At 42.5% G+C, this 20,289-nt stretch overlaps 1 protein-coding gene across 3 annotated transcripts in view; it reads left to right on the forward strand.

Annotated features, from left to right (window-relative positions):
• Nucleotides 1–20,289, forward strand: part of PRDM2 (PR/SET domain 2) — a 63,505-nt gene that overhangs the window by 26,862 nt on the left and 16,354 nt on the right. For 2 of the 3 annotated variants that reach the window (XM_064678638.1, XM_064678637.1), the window contains exons 7-8: nucleotides 14,542–14,652; nucleotides 15,138–19,509. In XM_064678638.1, the coding sequence (XP_064534708.1) occupies nucleotides 14,542–14,652; nucleotides 15,138–19,509 (4,483 nt within the window). Of the gene's footprint in view, nucleotides 1–11,301; nucleotides 11,346–14,541; nucleotides 14,653–15,137; nucleotides 19,510–20,289 lie in introns of those variants that run through there. The other variant, XM_064678639.1, reaches the window with a different exon arrangement.

Raw genomic sequence — 20,289 nt, forward strand, 5'->3', positions numbered from 1 at the left:
AAATCACATTGATTTACAAGAAGGTTTATACAACCCTCATTCAGAAGCTGCATTTGGGATGCCAAGGGCAGATTCTATTTGGAGAGTATCTGATATGTTTGAAGTCTGCTGAGCAGTGAAAGTTTTCTCTTATCCCTCATATATGGTACCCTTTCAATAGGAGACTGGTATTACTTTACATTCCCATCTTCCCTTCTCCAGCAGTGCCCCCAGTTCCAGGACAGCTGCTCTGAGATTTCAGAACAGCACAGGGAAGTTGCTGTGATTCATTCCAGCCTTGCTCCTGCCTGTGGGTTTAAAAATGGGAGAAGACAAACCTTCATTTCTGGAATAAAGCATCGAATTATCTATATTTAAAAGAAAACTTAAAAATTCAGCACTAAATTGCATGTCTTGACCCCTTAAACTCTGTGTTTCTAAGTATAAACTTTTGGAGACAGGAGGATTTGGCACATTCAGACATTTCTTGAGTTATTAAGGAACATCAGTGGTTTTGCTTTGTTTGGGATTTCTGGGAACGTTGGGAACCTGTTGGGTGCTGTGATGGACTGACAAGGCCTGGGAGGGCTGGGGGGGTTGGTTCCTCTGCAGGAGCCTCAGTTGGAGCAGGGTGTCCACATTCCCTTTGGAGTTCCCCCAGTCCTGGCTGTCCCCAGGGGGGGGATGGCACTGGGCCCAGTGTCAGGGCGTGTCTGCTCTGGGGGCAGGCAGCCCCACATTGTGCTCTGGGCCCCCAGTTTGTCTGGAAGTCACTGCCTGGGGATGGCAGCAGGAAAGCAGCAGCCCTTAGGAGGAGGATTGAGCTGGATTTAGTGCTCAGGGCTGCAGTGTGAAGGCTCAGGGCTGTTCTCAGCTCATTATTAAAACAAGGACTACGAGCACTTTGCACACTCTGTTACTTCATCTCTGGGGGGTTTGTGTCTGTAACTTAAAATAACAGTCTGCCCTTCATGGTGGTAACAAGTTGGGGTGTTTCAGCTGCTTAGTTCTTAGAGCAGATGTCTGCAGTTACCCAACAGAGGAAAAGTTCTTGGGTTATTTGATAATTGCAGTTCTAAAGCCTTCCGTGTTTTTCTTCGTGCTTTTGCTTTTTTAGCCCCAGTTCTTTAGACTGCTTTTCTCAAGTTAAAAAAATAAAGTACATCTAGGCCACAGTTGTGGCATTTCCCAGCAAATTTGCTAATGCTGTCTTTGGTTACATAACCCACAGTGCAGAGTGAAATAAGGCACCAGGCAGCTTTCTAGTATTAATCAATTTTTTCCTGTTGGTCAGGGTTAGCTGTGAAACAAGGAGTGACCTGGAAGAAAAGCAGCTTGGTATTCCACTGTTTTGTTTTTTTTAATTAATCCAGTGTATTTGGAAATTATTCTTCTTTCTTAGGAAAACACTGGTTTCATTTTCCTGAAAATAAGTTCAATGTTACTGAGTTTCTCTTGAAATACCAGTTTCCTTGTAGAACTGTTTTATTGTATTGGGATTTTCCAGAACTTTCTTAGACTGTTCTCTTCTAAGAAGTCACACAGTTGCTTAAACACTGCTGTGTAGAAGATGTAGAGAAAATTTGGTGATTGCTGTTTTAGGGAAGAGCTTTGAGACAGATTTGGAGGATTTGTTCCAAAATAGGAAGGGGATGAATTCCTGCAGAGTAGGAGAATAGACACTGCTTTCCAGAGAGAAAAAATGCTTTTATTTTTTTATTCCTTGAAGTATTTTGTGATTTAGAACTGTTACTTGTAGAATACAAGAGAACAAACTCCATGAGCTGCTGACTGCCTCACATCTCACTTAAATCTGGGTGACTTTCATTGCCAGGAATAATCCTTTTTTAATTCCTTTGCATTACCTCACATTAAGTCAAGGCTTTACCAGACACTGCTGCTCTTCCTGTGGTTTCCTGACCCTCCTGTGCAATCTCCCACTTCAGGGTTTGTTTCCCAATTGGAGACTCTGGGTTTTATGGTGGATACAAGGTACAGTCAGTTACTGGCTTTCAGTGTATTCTTATTTTATTTGCCTCCTGCTGGAACCATCTCTTAATTTAGGGAAGGCTCCAAGTTCTTGTAATGAGAATCTTCTGTACCTCTTAATCATTTTTACTGCCTTTCCCTGGATGTTTTCTTTGTTACACTTCATCTTTTCAAAACAACTTGAACAGAATTAATATGAGTAATATTGTATCATTAACGGTGCTAAACTTTTTTTAGTGCTTTTTTTTATTCCAATTTGCCATATTTTGCACTGACTGTTTATTTTACTGGAATTGTTTCCAGGGAATGTTTCACACTGAGGGCCTCTCTGCAGATGCCCCATGTCCTTTAGGATGCAGTGGTGAACAAGCCCATCTAACTTGTGTGTGCACACAAAGGTTTGATAGCTGGTTTCTTCATGGGAGAGATGCAAACTCCATTGGAGTTTTTTAGCTGAGAGCTCTTTTCTTTAATTGAGATCTCCTTTGTCAGGTAATTTGTGTTTGTCAAGTCTCTGAAGGTTCTCATGTCACTGCAGTACAAAATACCAGAGAAATTTTATATTTCACTTATTAACTATTTAGTACATTTTTCAAATGAACAAAAAAGAAAACCAGTTGTCAGACCAGAGTGTGTGTATCTTTTTCAGTCTGTCAAACCTTCCAATTTCTTCTGTCATTCCTGCCAAGAGCCTTGCACAGATTGACAGGAATGACTTTGTTCTGAAGAATTCTCACCGGCCTACACTTGCTGTGTCAAGTTCCTCCAGAAAATGTTACAGCAGACTAAGTTTCTACTTGGGTTTATCAGTTATTGAAACAAGACTCAGGGATGTTGCAACATTTGTAGCTAAGAAATTAGATAATGTCTGACCATTCACTAGGAAGGATTTACTTACCTTTTCTACACTTTCCCCCTGGACTAAGAAATCACAATATTTATTTGGATCACCGGTGCCTCAGAATTATTTAGGATGAAACTTTCAGAAGCACTTAAGAGCTCACCAGAGCTGCTGCTAAGAGTTAATTTTGTTGTCACACTTTGTTATCAGAGTTCTGCAAGAGCATTTGATTGACTGTGATTAATGCTGTAGAACTTGAGAGAGGCACTGTTATTAACGTGCTGATTGACATAAAGTTACTCTAGTGAGAGTATTATAATAGCTGGAAATCCATCATCTTGATTATTATTGCTGCAAAATGCCATGGAAATGAGGAGTCAGCTCTCCATTATTCTGAGCTGTGTTGAGAGCCAGCTGCCTCCCTGCAGTCTGGCAGATCTGGATCTCCTTTGGTTTGGCAGCCCAGCAGAAACAGTGGGACTGTCGAGTGGGAAAGGCCTGGTGGCTGTGGAAGTGACTGATTCAGAGAGGTTTGGGTGAATTTTCTCCTGCATCACCAGTACTCAGGGCCAAGCCCAATGCAAACTGCCCCACCTTGGTGCCAGTGAACTGCAAACTGAGAGTGTGGCTGGTGAGCCGTGGTGTGAAGCAGCTCAGTGAGGGAGAGCTGACCTGTCTCCAGCAGTGGGTTGGGATCAGTGTCAAACACCCCCTTTCCCACAGTCAGACCCTCAGCCAAGCCTTGGACTCGTCTTGGGCTTTTCCCAAGGAATGGGTCATACCAAGTTTCAGTGAGTTGAGTGAAGAATTGCCTTGGCTGCAAAGTGTTCCCTTTGACGTTGCAGGTAAAGAGCAGAGAGTCCAGCTTTTCCAATCTTATGGACCCTTGGCAGGGATTGCAAAAGCAGAGTGGACTTTGTGCTGAAACTTGGCCATGGCTACCAAATCCTGCCCTGTTACGTGTCACCCTCTGGTCCCTCCACTCCTACACCAGAGCTGGGTTTTTTCTGGTTCCTTACCTGCAAATTAAAATGTCCAAGATACTTTACAGTGACATTTTCTTGTGCTCTTAACAGGCACGTGCAAAGAACTTGTACAGCTTTAAAGTCTAATTTGATCTAAACAGGTTAGTCTTGACTGCAGCAGTTAATTGAGCAGAAGACAAATATATTTGTGCTCTGACTGGGATTTATTTTCACTCTGAAAAAGGAAGGAAGTTGCCATTCCCTGTCGTGCCTCTGTGAGCCTGTTGACCTTTGTTGGTGTCACAGATGAAGCAGATGCAGTTTGCCCCTGTCTGGTTTGGGCCATACTGTAAATTTAGAACTTCTCTTGTTGGTTCTGTTCACATGAGCACCAACTGTTGCTGTTGTCCTGCAGCACAGTCCTCTGCTGCATTCTGAGAAATGCACTCATTGGGCAACTGGGGGATTACAGTTCCTTTGGAAATATAATTCAGTGTATCTTGTGTTATCAGAGAAGGCTGACAAGCATTTCTCTGAGAAAGTATCAATGGGCTGCAGCTGAAATGAATGAAGCACTTTGTTTCACAGGGGAAGCCAAGCAAATCTTGCACAATTTCTCAGCAGATAAAAGTGATTTGGTGACTGGACTGTACATTAAAATCATGAGTTTGTCTAATATTTATCCTCCTCCTTTATCTACTCTTACAAATTAGAAAGGACCTGCAGTGATATTCTGCCATGTGACCTTAGATTGTCACTCTGGAGCTGGAAGGAGATGAGTTGTCCCAAATTTCACAGATACAGAGAAACAAAGTTTTTGTGCTGCAAATATGTTGTGACAGGAGCTGCTTATTAACAATTAATGTCTCTTGTTAGGTTGGAGACCCAGTTGAGAAGATGCTGTAATATTTTTAGTGGGGATTGATGGAAAAACACTATGTACTTACTTAGTGGGTAGCTGGCTGTACTGAAGAAAAATAATAAGGAGGTTAAAGGAAATAAATCTGGAAATGGTTGTCAAGGAGGGGGATGAAGTTAATTGCAAAAGAGAAGTGGGTGATTTTACTGGGAATACTTTGTTTTGCTGGAGCAAAATTTGTGACAAATGACATTTTGCAACGGTAAACAGAAGGATTAATTTGGGTAAAAATGAATAACAGGGCAAATCTGAGGGAATCTAAATCAAATGTTTGAGTGTGATTTTGCAGGAGTTCAGTTTTCTCCAGGGGGGATTTGCTGTGGTGGCAGCACTGCCCAGACCCTGCCTCTGGGAGAGGCTTTGCTCTCCTGTCCTCAGCCCTGGGCACTCCTGTTGCAGTAATCCCAGGGTGCAGCTGACACAAAGGCAGGGCTGTTCCCTGGGAATTGTAGCCCCTGCACAGCTGTGCTCTCCCAGCACAGCCCCAGCCCGGGGCTGCACAAACTGTTCCCCTTTGGTTTTCCAGGCAGTGGCAGCTTTTCACTGACCCTCTGAGTTCTGTTGGACAGGGGAGGCAAAAGTGCTCTGGAGAGCAAGAGACCCCCTTGATCAGCTGTGTGTGAGGAGCTTTTGGGTCTGCACAGGGGCTCAGAAGTCCTTTTTTTAATTCTTATTAAAAAATGTCACTGAGTGGTGTGACCAGTGCTGAACTGGTACACACCTGGTTTGTGGAACAGCAGAACAAAATGGCAGGTAAAGGCCTAAGGAGTTAATTTTAAAGACAACTTAACTAAAACCAGATATTTTAAAATATTTTAAAATTTTAAATATTTAAAGTCGATTTTTAAATATAGTATTTTAAGTATTTTAAAACACTTAACCAAAAACCAGGTATTTTTGATCTAACCCTTCAAACATTCAGTGATCCAAATAGGGCCAGGACAGATATTTGGGTTATTTATTACAGATGAAGGCAAGCAGATCTATAGTGATCATTTTAAACTTTGTGCTCCAAGTACTCATGAAAGTAGTCTTTCATTTGCATTATTCTGTAGGTAATGTCAAAGTACCTGTTACTTCAATTTTCTGTGTGTAGCTTCACTTCAGGGTCAGACAAACTTTTTGGGGAGAGCACTAGAGAATGTAGAAGCAACACTTTCTGAAGTTAGATAAAATCTCCTGTTGGTTCAAGAGGAGATTTAAATTTAGACTAATTCTCTGTATTTAAATACACAATTTGGGTGCTCTATTTTTAACTGAATTGTACATAAAAACTGGCTAAATATAGAGAGAAGCAGTTATTTCTGGAAAATGTCTCTGCCAGCTGACATTTCTCTTGCTGCTGCTGCTTTTGTTTTAATACTTAGCAAAACAAAAGCTGATGGGACAGAAGTGCAGAGAAGAATGTTCATCATATTTTCTGTGCTGGGCTGGCTGTGTCCCTGGCAGCTCTGGAGTAAGGAATCTGGAGTGGCTGGGGGAGGCTGTGCTTTTGGGGAGAGTGGGAAGCAGGAATACACAAGGAGCTGAAGTGACTGAGAAAGTCTGGAGCAAGTCTGGTCCCCTTTCTGCAGTTCTAGAAATACTGGTGTGAGGGCAGAAATAACATTTTTAAACCTTGCCAAGATAAAAGCTCTACATTTAATTGTTTACACTTAATTCATCACAGCTCATGTGTGGGTTAAAATTGCATGGAATTAAGCCCTTGTTTGCCATGCTTTGTAACTGTTGGGTGACATTCTGTACTACTTAAGTCATTAGGGATGAGTAAGTCTTGTAGTCTGTAAACTTACAACTTCCTGGGATCCACACTCACGTTAGGCAGGAGTCATAACAGTGCTGGGGATTTGAATGACATCCTGTTGCAGACAGGTAATATAAATGCTTTTGTCTCTCTTCTGCTAGAGAGTTATGGCAGGTAATTGAATTTACAAGCCATAAATTGGATGAAGAAGACTGGAGACAGCTCATATCTCAATTGGCAGGGATTGGTGGAATGCCACACACTGAACACAGGCTTCCCACTCGTAGAATTTTTCAGCCTAAATCTTTTTTCATCTGTTCATCTGAATTTTGTGAAAAGCTGCAGCTTGCCTGGGCTCATGAAGAACTCCATATATTGGCAACATATTCCCTTTTGCTTCTTGCATCATTTCTTCCCATTGGCATGGCACACCCATGGTGCCATCCTCCCATTTCTCAGACTGTTAGATAATTTCAGAAGTCTGTGGTGCCATACAGTGACCTGATCTTCAGTGCTATCATTAAAGTGGAGACTTTGCCAAGCATTTGCAGAAATGGGTGTTTTAAATAGCCCAGCTCCGAATTTTCTTATGCTTTCCATGGCAACAAGTTCATCTGTTATGCAAATGTCACCTTACCAGTCTCTGTCAGTGCATTGCTCTGTTTCTTCTCTGCAAAGTGGGTATTTGTGCTTGGTACACACACTTTAATCCACACCCCACTTAGGGGGATGTGCCTCTGTCTCCAGGTGTCCTGGAATACCTTCCCAAGGCCTTTCTTGCCCCTTGGTCAGTCTGGTTGGCAAATGCAGTGATTCAGCTGCTGCTGTGGGTGAGTGCAGTGATGGTTCATGGGCAGCAATAGGCTTATAAAACAGGCACTTTGGTATTAATAGAATTGCTGTGAAGTTTGGCTTCCTCTTTCTCCTCCTACTGTGTAAGCTTGAAAGTGTCTTTTTAAGGAAGAGGAGATGCGAGTTCTGCTGGAAAAAATGCCAGAAGAACCTTTGCTCACTGCCTTTGCCCTTATTCCATAGATAATCCACAAGATTTTCCCATTTTATCTGTAACATGCAGCTATTTGTGTTGTGCCTCTACAGCTTTAAAATCTGTATTCTGCCTTCCCACCTTTAAAATCATTTGACACATTAGGACTGGGCAGAATGACTGTGCAGAACTAACATCTTCTGTAGCTCTAAATTATCCTCTTGGCTCTCAGGAGCTGGAGGTTAAAATTCTGTTGGGATGATCTTTGTTCTCTGTCAAACAGCTCATGTCAACTTTAGTGTTTCATCTGCTTAACAACACCTGAAGTGCTGGCTACACAAACCAGCTGTGTCTGATAACTTCATAATGGTTTTGCACGAAAAACTGCCCCACCAATTACTGACAATAATGACAGATTGAGGAAAACAGCATAAAAAAGGCATTTACATTTTGCCTTTTCCTGCAGGTTTTCTTACCTACTTGCCAGCATTGTTAAAATAGGCCTGCTGATGATCCTGTGTGTGGAGCCTTTCAGGTTTAATTGACATCCCCTTTAATGAGATGTTTGTTTCCAGAATTGATCTATGGCTTGAATTTTGCCCTTGGAATTGCTGGAATATGAATAAAAATGTGCTGATTTTGCCTCCTTTTTACATATTTTTTTCCATAATGTTCAGTTTTAGAAAGATACAGTCCTGAGAATGGAGAAATCTTTTCATGTTGTCATACTTGGATTGTACTTTCGAATCAGAGAGATGGAAACCTTCCTACCTTGGGAAGAGTTTGTAGGAGGCTGTTAGAAAGGGTTTTATGTGTGTATGGTCACCAGAAAGTGGGATGATCTGTAGTCAAACTGGGAAGTGCTCCTAGTACAGCATATCTTACACTAACAAATAAAAATAAAAGCTTTTTCTGGCTTGTGTTAAAAAAGCTGAATTATCACCAAAGGTTCTGTGGCAGCACTGGAATTTCTGAGCTGTGGGGTCTTGGGAAGCCTCCAGTTGGGTTCTGGAGCAAAACAAGAGCTTTTTCCCCTCAAAGCACTTGGTAGGCAGTGGTTTCATGTTTTCTTTCATTTTAAGTTGGAAGGTTTGGAGTTCCAAAGCCATTCCCTCCCCAGGTAAGAACAGTGTGTCTGTTCAGAGGTACTTCAGAGCTCCTCAGCTGAGCTTGCTTGAATCAGGTTTCAAAGCAGCCCTTAATGCAAGGACTTAAAAGGAACTTTGATATATTGTTGTATTAACAGTAATATTATGGAAGAAATATTGGAAGCTGATGGTATAACATTTAAGTAATGCTTGTTTAAGTAAAGCAGAATTGTTGGGCCTTTTTCTTTCAAGATTGTCGTCTTTTTATTGCCAGCCTAGTACTTAGTATCTTTGTGACTTATCCCTACTATTTTTAATTTTCCTTCACAATTATTCCTCCTTTTCCAGTAATTTGTAGTGTGACATTTTGAAGAATCCATTGGAAGAACCTCACCTATCCTAGATCACAGTTCCCACAGTCCCTGAGCTGGTGGATGCTGTCACATATTTTTTGGGGCAGGCACTGGAGTTGTGGGACTGTGGTGCTTAAAGGGCAGCCCCTCTGCCAAAATAATGAGCACCTGCAATAAACCCGTGCTACATCCTTCAAAATGTGGCTGTTGGCTTAGATCTTTAAAGAAAATATTTGTATAACCTTGTGGGTTCAAGGCCATGTTTTCAGCACATTTCTGTAATCCCCATGATTGTACCAATAACCCTCAAATCCATATATTTACATATACATGTCAGGCACGTCGTGCCTACCAGCTCTGCCTAAATATTGAGTTCTTGGCTGTTCTCAGGGGCTCTGGGCAGCCCTTCCCACACAGGTGTGTTGCCCTTTATTTAGCCAGGTGGTTTTGATTTGGCTTTGCTCTGGGAGCAGGTGCTGGTCGAGAATAATGAAAGGTTTTGTAAACAATGAAAGAACTTAAAAAAACCAAACAAAAAGCCATGAAGATACTTAAATGCAAACAGAGCAAAGTATTTAAAAAACAGCCTTAGTATTCACATCTTAATAATAAATATTTTGATTGAAATACCATTTTTTGATGCTTAGTTAACTGAATCCCATTTATTAAATGTGTAAGGTCTTTAACATCTACGTGCTGTGCCATTCACAGTTGGACAAGATTCTAAGAAGTCACTGCAACATGTTCCTGCATTTTTTTCATGCTCCTCCAGCCAACACAACTTTGATTTAATTTTCTGGAGCAATTTATGCTGTTGTTTTAGGTATAGCTTCCTGTGTGAGAAAGGCATTCATGTGTTAGAGCCTGTCTGCAGAACAAACAACTAAGATTTTTACTGATGCCTGAAGGCTTAAGGGATCTATTTCAAAAAACATGACACCTACCAGGATTCTGGATACAGGAACAGATGAATTCTGGGGCACAGCAAGCTGTTTCTCAAATTAAAATTCAAGTTGCATCACTATGTTAGAATTCATTAATCAGAAGAGTATGGAAATGATCATGCAGTTGTTTTCTGCTGAATTTTCTGAAGGGATTTTTTTTTTTAGCTTGATTATGCACTTAATCTTTATTTCATTCTCTTTAGTGCCTAAATACTGCCTTTTTTTTTTTAATATGAAGGGAAAAAAGTAATAGTTGATTTGTAGAATGGTAGCAGCTACTGCATGGGATTGATGCAAACTTTAATCTGAACCAGTTCCAAAGGGATTTAAGTAGTGAATTTATATTATTACACTGTAATTCTCATCATGAAGCTGTGAGATGTTGTCAGAGTATAACATGGCAGTTTCTCTCTCCCCTTCAGCCATATCCTCTCAAAGTGCCCCCTCATCTGTGCTCTAAGAACACTTTTCAGAGGGTCTCTGAGGGAGCTTCTCCCGTTTTCCAGGAAATGTGAGATCTGGGCAGGTACCTGTGGCACAGCACAGGTGGGGTGTGGGCTGGGGGTGGGACTGGGCTGCAGTTATTTGTTGGCTGCAGATCTCAAAGAAACACCAGTAATTTCAACTCATATCAATTATTCTTTTCCCTCCTTAACCCAAGGTTTATGGGGAGGCAAATGTCCCCCTCCTGTGTTCCTTGTAAGTGGTGGAAGCAGCATTTGAGCTCAGTTGTGTGTCCTTCTTACTTCATGATCTTAACTGGGAACATGTTTGGTGCTGCACTTAAAGGTTATTAAAGATAATAGCATCTTGTGCAATTGGGCAATGTTTAATTATAGAGTTCAGCTCCAAGGATATGGAAAGACTGTGTTTAACATCTTCCCTCCTGGCATCTGAGTGTGCTCATCCCAACCCACCAGAAATAACTCAGTGGTTTAACTGTTTCATCAGTACTTTGCTTAACAGAAAAATCTGAGCACAGGTAACTGTAGGTTGTTAAGAGGTGTCTTGGTTTTACCAAGAAAATAAAATATGGGCAAATAAAGATTGTTTCTCTCTTAGGTTGTTGCTCTGTTGTCATCTGAACTCTCCAAAGTTAGTGGGAGTAGTGATCATCTGGACATTGCAACAGGCCCAGGAGATCTCATTCCACTGCCAGTGTTACACAGGTGTTGTGAAGGTGGAAAGGCAGATAATGCTCATGCTGACCTGTCTTACAACAGGAGTTAAGGAAAGGGGAGAAAAAAGAACCCTATTTAAAGTTGCAAGACAAGTTGGTGCAATCCTCCTTTGATCTTCCTCACTGTGGACAAGAACCTACTTTCCATCTGTTCCTTTCATTCCTTTTCCTTTCCATCTTTCTTTCCCAATTCTTCTCATGCCCATACACACATATTAAGTTCTGCCCTTCATTTATTCTTTTGGCATTGTTTCCATTTCACTTTCCCTGTGTTTCATTCCTGTATCTTTCTTGTTTAGACCAAGTGGAGGATCCAGCTGGCCGTAGCAGCCATGTAGGACCCTTCAGGAACCTGATGGTAAGTGCACGTGTGTGCTTATACTCAGGCTTCCACCAGGGTCTGTCTTCTGAGGCATCTCCCATCTCCTCAAGGTTTCTGTTGGTTCCTCTGAAACTGTGACTAAACTCAGGGACAGACCTTGGGCTACTCACTGCTATCAGAATAGTAGGTGGAAGTTTTCATGGAAAATCTGCAGGAAGAAAATGATGCAAATCTTTCAGGTTTACATGAGTTAAAAAGCACTTTGAGAATTTATGGGGGAAGGTCTCAACAGGTGTTAAATATCTTCACTGAACTCCACGTACTGAAAGCTGGGAGAGCATATCAGTGAACTATCTCTTTACTTTTACTTTATTCTTAAATTCTCTTCCTGGGCATCTACTTTTGATCGTTCAGGGCCATGAAATGATGCATCTGGGCCAGTCATTGCCATGCTTGACAGAAACCTCCTACCTAGAACAAACTAAGTCTTAAAGGAAAACATCACCAGTGGGTTGGTGTCTCTGGCTGCTGTGTGTCAGCAGTTGGTGTGACACATCTGAAATGCTGTACACACAAAGCAGTCTGGCTCACTGTTCAGAGCAAGGGCAGGTTTGGTGCTCTGTGGATCTTCTTTTCAAATGCATTGATGCTTAGAGGCCACGAACTCATATCACAGAGCAGGTTGCATCTCTTTTTAGCAGTGTGGCAGCAGAGCTTGCAAATGATCTTCTTTCCATCAGTGTGTGACATGAGTAACTCGATTTTTGTGTGCAGGTCCTGCTATTGTAGTGATTTCCCAGATTATAATTGGATTTGGGGTTCTATGAATTGTGTGTTCTGTAAATGGATGACACTTTGACACACTTGTGCAGGCTTTAGCACTTGGCATTTCTGTTGTTCCCTCTACATGCTTTACCTCACACTTGAAAAGTGTTGTTAAAAGGAAGAATTAATTTGCTGTTGGTTTGAAGACTTTGACAGGAGCCTGTTGTTATGCTGAAATTCAGTGCTGCTGTGGAATTAGGTGAGTTGTCCAGTGACTTCATCTGTGATACCATCATGTGCTGCACCATGTGTAAAATAGTGTCTCTGAGCGTGGCCAGGGTTGGCACTGAGAGGGACCTGGGCACCAATCTTTGCCTCCTCGTTTCCATCTCACCTGTAGAGACAGAGACAAACTGAGAAGTTTGTCATTTAAGTCAAGATATTGATGTTGGTCTTCAGATGATAAGTGGCCTGCAAAAAAGTTGACAGCTCTTGGGGTTCTAGCAATGAAATGGGGTTTGTTATATCACTCATGAGGTGTGTTGTGGTGCGTGTTTGATTCCCCAGGAAGGTTTTGTAATCTTACATTTACCCCTTTCCCTAGAGCTGGAACCGTTTGCTTGTGTTACTGTACATTCCCAGAGAGATTGCAGGTGACTTGGCAGATAGTTCTGGAAGCTTATTTGAAATCCTTTATACTCAGATCATGGTACTACTGGTTCTAATTATGACCATTGGAGGTGCTGATAATTATTTTTTATGTTCAAATGGGACATTCAGTAGCCTGTCAGGTAGAGATGCACTTGAACTCCTTGTGCCTGTGTGAACACTCAAATATGTGCTAAATCTTCTGGAAGTTGTAAGTGTTTGATATAAAATCAAAGTTAAATATTGCGTTGTCCAAATAATTCATTGTAGCAGGTTAGACACGGGTATTGTTCCAATATTTGAGGATATTCAGGGATAACTGTCAGTTCACCTTAGGGAGGATGCCTGTGTGTGTTCCAGAGGTGACAGAAATTCATCCTGAGTGACTGTTGTCATTTTATGACACTAAAAACTGTTAAATTGGACTAAGAAAATAAAAAAAGGTTTGTTACCTACACGAAACTGAAACACTGGAATTTGGAGGTGGCCTGTGAAATCTGAGCTCCTTGAGCGGAAATACAGATAATTATTTAGATAGAATGTTCAAATCAAAACAAGTGTTTCCTGTCTCTGAGCTGCTCTCTTGGGGAGTGTACTTGGGACTTCTCTGTTTGAGTAGAGGAACGTGTTTTTTAAAAGGCATTTCAGTTTCTTGGCTCAAGATGTGAAAAATATTTGAGGGGTAAAAAGGAGGAACTTGTTGACAGGACTGTGACTTGGAAGAATGTGCTCCTAAATAGGAAATGGGTTTAGGGCTGTGATGGACACTTGGGATCAGAGGGAAGGGGCAGCGTGTTATAAAATAGCTTTTTGTGTGTTGGAGGGGCCAAAGGAGGAATCTGGGTTGCTGTTTCTGGAAGGGTCTCGTTCCCAGGAGCTGGTGTGTGGAAATGGGAAGTTTCAGAGGAGACACAGTTTTATGTCTTCTGTGTGGAGAGTGTGGGCTGGGCAGTGAATTCAACTGGAAGACAGTATTACTTGTTCTTACACACTCCTTATCAAAACTTCTGTGTATTATAGGGCTGAATCTGTAAAATTAATGGAAAAAATCAGCAGTACTTTGTAGTGCAGTGGAAAATGAAGTTTTCAGTGTGTTTACATCTTGCACCACTGGTCAGCTCTTTGCATAATGCCCTTTTGTGTTCATTATCCTCTGCAACTAATACTTTGCTAACAGAAAGTGTTAGCAAACTTGTTTGTGTCAGTGGGCACAACAAAATACCTTTATATTTTGCTGTTACCTGGTTCCATCTAATTTGGTTTTACTGCCTTTGCCTTGTTGGTCAAGCTCATGGTGCTTTTAGTCTTCTCAGATGTTATTGCTTTGTTGCTTTTATTATTCAGATTTATAGAGCTACAGTAACTTCTCTGGGTTTCTGTTTCATCAGGTTTCCAATTAACATTAAGGAGTAATAGTATATGAAGAAATTTTCTATTTTCCATATGTTTCTGTGAGATACAGGAATTTAATGGCCATAATAAGGTCTTGGGTGACTTCATGATGTGAGCTGGTTAACCCTGGACAGGACATTTCTCCTATAGTTTGTTCTTGCTTTGAAAGTGAGGAAAGTATTTTGGAGTCTGAGGTTTTTAGAAACTCATTGTTATCTTTAATTATGATTTCTCCTGGGCTCCAGAGAGCCCAGTGCTGTCTGTTTGCCTCAGTGCTGTCTGTTCTGCTCATCTGTCATTTGTATTCCTCAGGAAAGCAGGGTCTCTACAGAAGTGGGTTACATTCCAAAGCTGGGGGTTTAACTCAACTATGACAAATAAGAGTTATTGAACAGGAATAATAAGTGTTGGGATTTTTCCTCCCTAGGAAAGAAGAAGACTCAGGAAGGAAAAAACAAGGGAAAGAAGGCAGCAGATACAAAACAGAAAAAGACTGATTTGGATTCTACTTCTGCAGATATGAAGGATTCTAAAGAGGGTAAGTTCTCAAGTATCTTTTTTTTTTGCTTCTAACTATCATTTTGAATCAAAGAACACTTTTTGTCGTGTCAGTGGTTATGTTAGTGTAGCAAAGTGAACATGTTTATTCTTAGTTAGGAACTGGGGTATTAGAAGCACGTCACAGATGTACAAATCTGGCCACAGGAAAAACTATTGAACTGCAAAATTTAGGCATAAACCTGAACTCCTTAGAACAGAAGAGCAGAGTAGAGTCTTTATTCTAAAATATTGTCTTTGGAGCTTAGTTACACAGTCATTATTTATTGCTAGTTAACAGTGTCAAGGGGAAAAAAACCCAATATTAATTCTTTTGACCCGTAGCTCTTCCATGCCTTCACTCTGTGGGCCCTTCTGCTTGCCCAACACACGCACCACTGCTGGGATTTAGGAAGAGGGAGAAGCAAGGTGTAGCACACTCTGAAGAGTTTGGTAAAAATATCTCCTGCTTTTCTCGTGTTTCAGGTCATAAAGAGGAAGATGAAACGCCTTCTGCTTCTGCTGTGCTGTCCCTGGAACAAACAGCTGTGATTCAGGAAATGGTCAATCAGGATGTGCTTCCAAAGCTGATGATCCCCAGTCCGACCAACGAACCACAAGTGGTAACTGAAGACAAGCAAGGAGAGGCAATAAACTGTGCATCAGATGATTTGGATGACGATGAAGAGGAGGAGGATGAAGAAGAGGAAGATGAGGAGGAGATGGAAGATACCAATATGCCTAAAGAAAATGCTGAAATGCCTTTGATGTGCGAAGAAAAGTTAGACTCCCTGGAAGAACAAAAGAGTACGTCGGAGGAATCGCCAGAAAACTCTCCAAAGAAGAAGCTGGTGGTGAAAATCCCGAAAGCAAGAGGTGAATCCAACGGTGACGTTCAGGAAACGTTCATGTTTCCCTGTCAGCATTGTGAGAGGAAGTTCACAACAAAGCAGGGGCTCGAGCGCCACATGCACATCCACATATCCACCCTCAACCACGCCTTCAAGTGCCGCTACTGCGGGAAGGCCTTCGGGACCCAAATTAACCGGCGAAGGCACGAGCGACGCCACGAGGCCGGGCCCAGGCGGAAACCCTTCCTAACCCTGACGGCATCACAACACCTGGATAACGTTGCTGACAACCAGGTAATTGTGGATGATGGTCTTAAAGACGACCTGAACGTTCCCGGTCTTGTGCAAGACTCCGTTGTGTTGGATTCTGAGAAAGCTTCCCAAGAAATGTCCAACTCCGCGTTTGCTGAGGAGAACAAGGAGCCCAAAGAATTGCACCCGTGCAAATACTGCAAAAAGGTGTTTGGAACTCACACCAACATGAGGAGGCACCAGCGCAGGGTTCACGAGAGGCATCTTATTCCCAAAGGGGTCAGGAGAAAAGGATTCTTCACCGAAGAGCCACCGCTTCCCACAGAGCCGGCCCCGTCGGTGCAGAGCGTGTACATAGCCAGCACGGAGATCGAGGAGGAAGGGGAAGTAGATGATGTCTATATTATGGATATTTCCAGCAATATCTCTGAGAATTTAAATTATTACATTGATGGGAAAATCCAGTCCAACAGCAGCACGAGCAATTGTGATGTGATTCAGATGGAGTCCAACTCTGCAGACCTGTATGGGCTGAACTGCATCATCAGTCCGGTCACGGTGGAAATTTCCTCAAATATAAAGGTTACACAAACACATGTGAGTGAACCTCCTAAGGAACCCTCTAGCAGCGGGAGCAATGAATCCAAAAAGAGAAGAACTGCCAGCCCTCCTCTTGTACCAAAAATAAAAACTGAAATAGACCCAGAACCTATAACTCCTACAAGTTCTTTAAATCTTCCTCTTAGCATTTCAACAGAAAGCTTATCTTTTCATAAAGAAAAAGGGGTTTATTTGTCATCAAAATTAAAGCAGCTTCTTCAGACACAGGACAATAAGAAGATAACTCCATCAAGTGAAATCCCAAAACTAGGACCTTCTGTTACGTCATCACCTATTTTGCCTCCGGTATCCAGCAGGTTTAAAAGAAGGACCAGCTCTCCTCCCAGCTCTCCACAGCACAGTCCAGTGCTTCGAGACTTTGTCAAATCAGGTGAGGGAAAAGCTGTGTGGAACGATAGCATTCGGAGCTCAAAAATGCCAAAGTTAGAAAGCCACAGCAGCTCGCCTGCTTGGAGCTTGACTGGAAGGGAGGACAAAGAGACCTTGAGCCCTCATTGCTATGAAGAATACAAAATATCAAAAGACTGGACAGCAGCTCCAACATTTGGCAACGTGTGCAACCAGCAGCCGCTGGATTTATCCAGTGGTGTGAAACAAAGGTCTGATGTCAAAAGTAAGACTCAGGTTCCCTGGGAGTCCGTTTTAGACCTGAGCGTGCATAAGAAGCCCTGCAGCGATGCAGAAGTCAGGGAGTGCAAAGAAAATTCCATCCAGCCAACGTGCAGTGGTGTTAAAAAGAAGAAGCCAACCACGTGCATGTTACAGAAGGTGCTGCTGAACGAGTACAACGGGACGGACGCGGCCCCGGAGGGCGCGCTGGGGGGGAACGGCAGCGCCAGCCCCGGCAAAGCCCCGGAGCCTCAGGCAGAGCCCGACGGGGATCCCGGGCTCTCGGCATCGTCTTCCACTGACACTCAGCCCCTCAATTCCTCCGCTTCCCCTGTGCCACAGGCACCCGCTGTACCCCCTGTGTGCCAGCTGCCCCCCTTGCTAACCCCCACCAACCCCCCCTCCCCGCCACCCTGCCCGCCCGTGTTAACAGTCGCTACGTCGCCTCCTCCCCTGCTCCCAACCATGCCCTTACCCATTCCAGATGTGTCTGCCAGTGCCACTAACACTTCCTCCTGTCCATCACCACTCTCCAACACTACTACCCAGTCCCCACTACCAGTTCTTTCACCTACAGTTTCTCCTTCTCCATCCCCTGTTCCTTCTGTTGAACCTCTTATTTCTGCTGCCTCACCTGGCCCTCCTACACTCTCTTCCTCGTCTTCCTCCTCCTCTTCCTCCTCTTTCTCCTCCTCCTCATCTTCATCATCTCCATCTCCGCCTCCTCTTTCAGTAGTTTCTTCTGTTGTTTCCTCTGCTGATAATCTTGAAAGTTCTCTCCCAATAATAAAACAGGAAGAAGCTGAAAGCGAGCAGCAGAAAGCAAGAGAAGATCCTCACACTTCCAGTGACTCGGGAGTCGTGCAGGAAACGTTCAGTAAGAGCTTTGTGTGCAATGTCTGCGAATCCCCTTTTCTTTCCATTAAAGACCTAACGAAGCATTTATCTGTTCATGCTGAAGAATGGCCCTTCAAATGTGAATTCTGTGTACAGCTTTTTAGGGATAAAACAGACTTGTCGGAACATCGCTTTCTGCTCCACGGAGTGGGCAATATCTTTGTTTGCTCCGTCTGTAAAAAGGAATTTGCTTTTTTGTGCAATTTGCAACAGCATCAGCGGGATCTCCATCCAGACAAGGAGTGCACACATCATGAGTTTGAAAGTGGGACTTTGAGACCCCAGAATTTTACTGATCCCAGTAAGGCCAACGCGGAGCACATGCAGAGCCTGCAAGAAGATTCCTTGGAACCTTCCAAAGAGGAGGAAGATGAAGATCTAAATGATTCCTCTGAAGAGCTTTATACTACTATAAAAATAATGGCTTCTGGCGTGAAATCTAAAGATCCAGATGTTCGTATGGGCCTCAATCAACACTACCCGAGCTTTAAACCACCTCCCTTCCAGTATCACCATCGCAATCCTATGGGTATTGGAGTTACTGCCACAAACTTCACTACCCACAATATTCCTCAGACTTTTACTACTGCCATTCGATGCACAAAATGTGGGAAAAGTGTCGATAACATGCCCGAGTTACACAAACACATACTGGCCTGTGCCTCTGCCAGTGATAAAAAGAGATACACACCTAAAAAAAATCCAGTCCCCCTCAAACAGACAGTGCAGCCTAAGAACGGCATGGTGGTTATAGCTGGGCCTGGGAAGAACGCCTTCAGACGAATGGGTCAGCCTAAAAGACTCAATTTCAATGTTGAGATTAGCAAAATGTCCTCCAATAAACTAAAAATAAGTGCATTGAAAAAGAAAAACCAGCTCGTCCAGAAAGCTATCCTGCAAAAAAAGAAATCTGCCCAGCAGAAGGCGGAGTTGAAAAATAATCCCTCCGAGTCGGACTCTCACATCTGCCCCTACTGCAACAGGGAGTTCACCTACATCGGGAGTTTGAACAAACACGCCTCGTACAGCTGTCCCAAAAAACCCATCTCTCCCTCCTCCAAAAAGAATTCTTCCAAAAAAAGTGCGAGTTCCTCGCCCGCGAACAGTGACAAAGGCGGCAACCAGCGGAGGCGGACGGCGGACGCGGAGATCAAGATGCAGAGCACTCAGACCCACCTGGGCAAGACCCGAGCACGGACCTCGGGGCCGGCCCAGCTCCAGCTCCCCTCGGCCTCCTTCAAGGCCAAACAGAGCGTGAAATTCGTACCTTCCATGCGCTCTAAAAAGCCAAATTCGTCTTCGTCCCTGAGGAACTCTAGTCCTGTGAGAGTATCTAAAATGTCCCACGTGGATGGGAAAAAAACTAAGGTGGTGACTAAGAACAGTTCCTCTGGAATGTCCAGCAAAGCGTCCCGGAAATTGCACGTCAGAATACAGAGGAATAATAAAGCTGTTCTGCCAAGTAAATCTGCTGTGGCAAGTAAGAAAAAGGCAGACAGGTTCAGTGTAAAGTCTAGAGAGAGGATTGGGGGACCCATCACGCGGAGCCTGCAGCAGGCAGCAAACGCAGAGGCAGCAGAAAGCAAAAGAGATGAAAGCAGTACAAAGCAAGAGCTAAAAGATTTCAGGTAAGCGTTTCATTTGAAGTTGAAACAACCCAGGAACACGTTGCTTGCTGGTTTGCCAGTTTTCTTGGTCTTTTTAATTTTTATTTTTTTTTTTTCCCTTTTGGAGTTTCTCATGCTTAAATAAAAAAAAAAAACACAACAAACAAAGCAAAGTTGCATTTCCTGAACCGTGGTTGAGCAGCTCACTGATGCCGAGGTCTGATGTACATACTTGATGCATTTTGTCATGTTGTCATGAAATAATACACGGTTTGTATAGAGAATGTCTTTAATTATAAACTGAATTGAAAGCTCTGGAAAAAAAAAAAAAAAGATGTCAATACTTGAGTGCAAATAAACTTTGTCGTTAAACTCAATGTTATTGGAGACACTGACCTTGTATTTGGTATCTAAGGTGGCCCAGAACCATTCTAGATTTATTTATGGCTAAAAATCATGACTGCATTCTTTACTCACTCAAGTAACTTGCTTTGGTTTGTAATAAAAAGCATTCTCTGCATATATATATAAGTATATATATAAAAGAAACAAACCATGACCAAATACTTCAAAAATGTATGTGCATACGGATTGAGTCAGATCATTAAATACTTAATATAAGGGAAATAGACATGTAAGAAAATTTACATGAACGTGTAAATTTGTTAGAATTATCATGCTTTTATGTTTCACTATAAAATTTTATAATTAAAGTTCTATTTCTTTTTGAGAAGAAGCATTTTAATCACAAGAAAGGGTAATACTTCAATAAATAAATAAAATCTTAATCTACGTGCCTGA

Source organism: Pseudopipra pipra, chromosome 22, assembly GCF_036250125.1.
Source record: "Pseudopipra pipra isolate bDixPip1 chromosome 22, bDixPip1.hap1, whole genome shotgun sequence".
Taxonomy (NCBI): domain Eukaryota; kingdom Metazoa; phylum Chordata; class Aves; order Passeriformes; family Pipridae; genus Pseudopipra; species Pseudopipra pipra.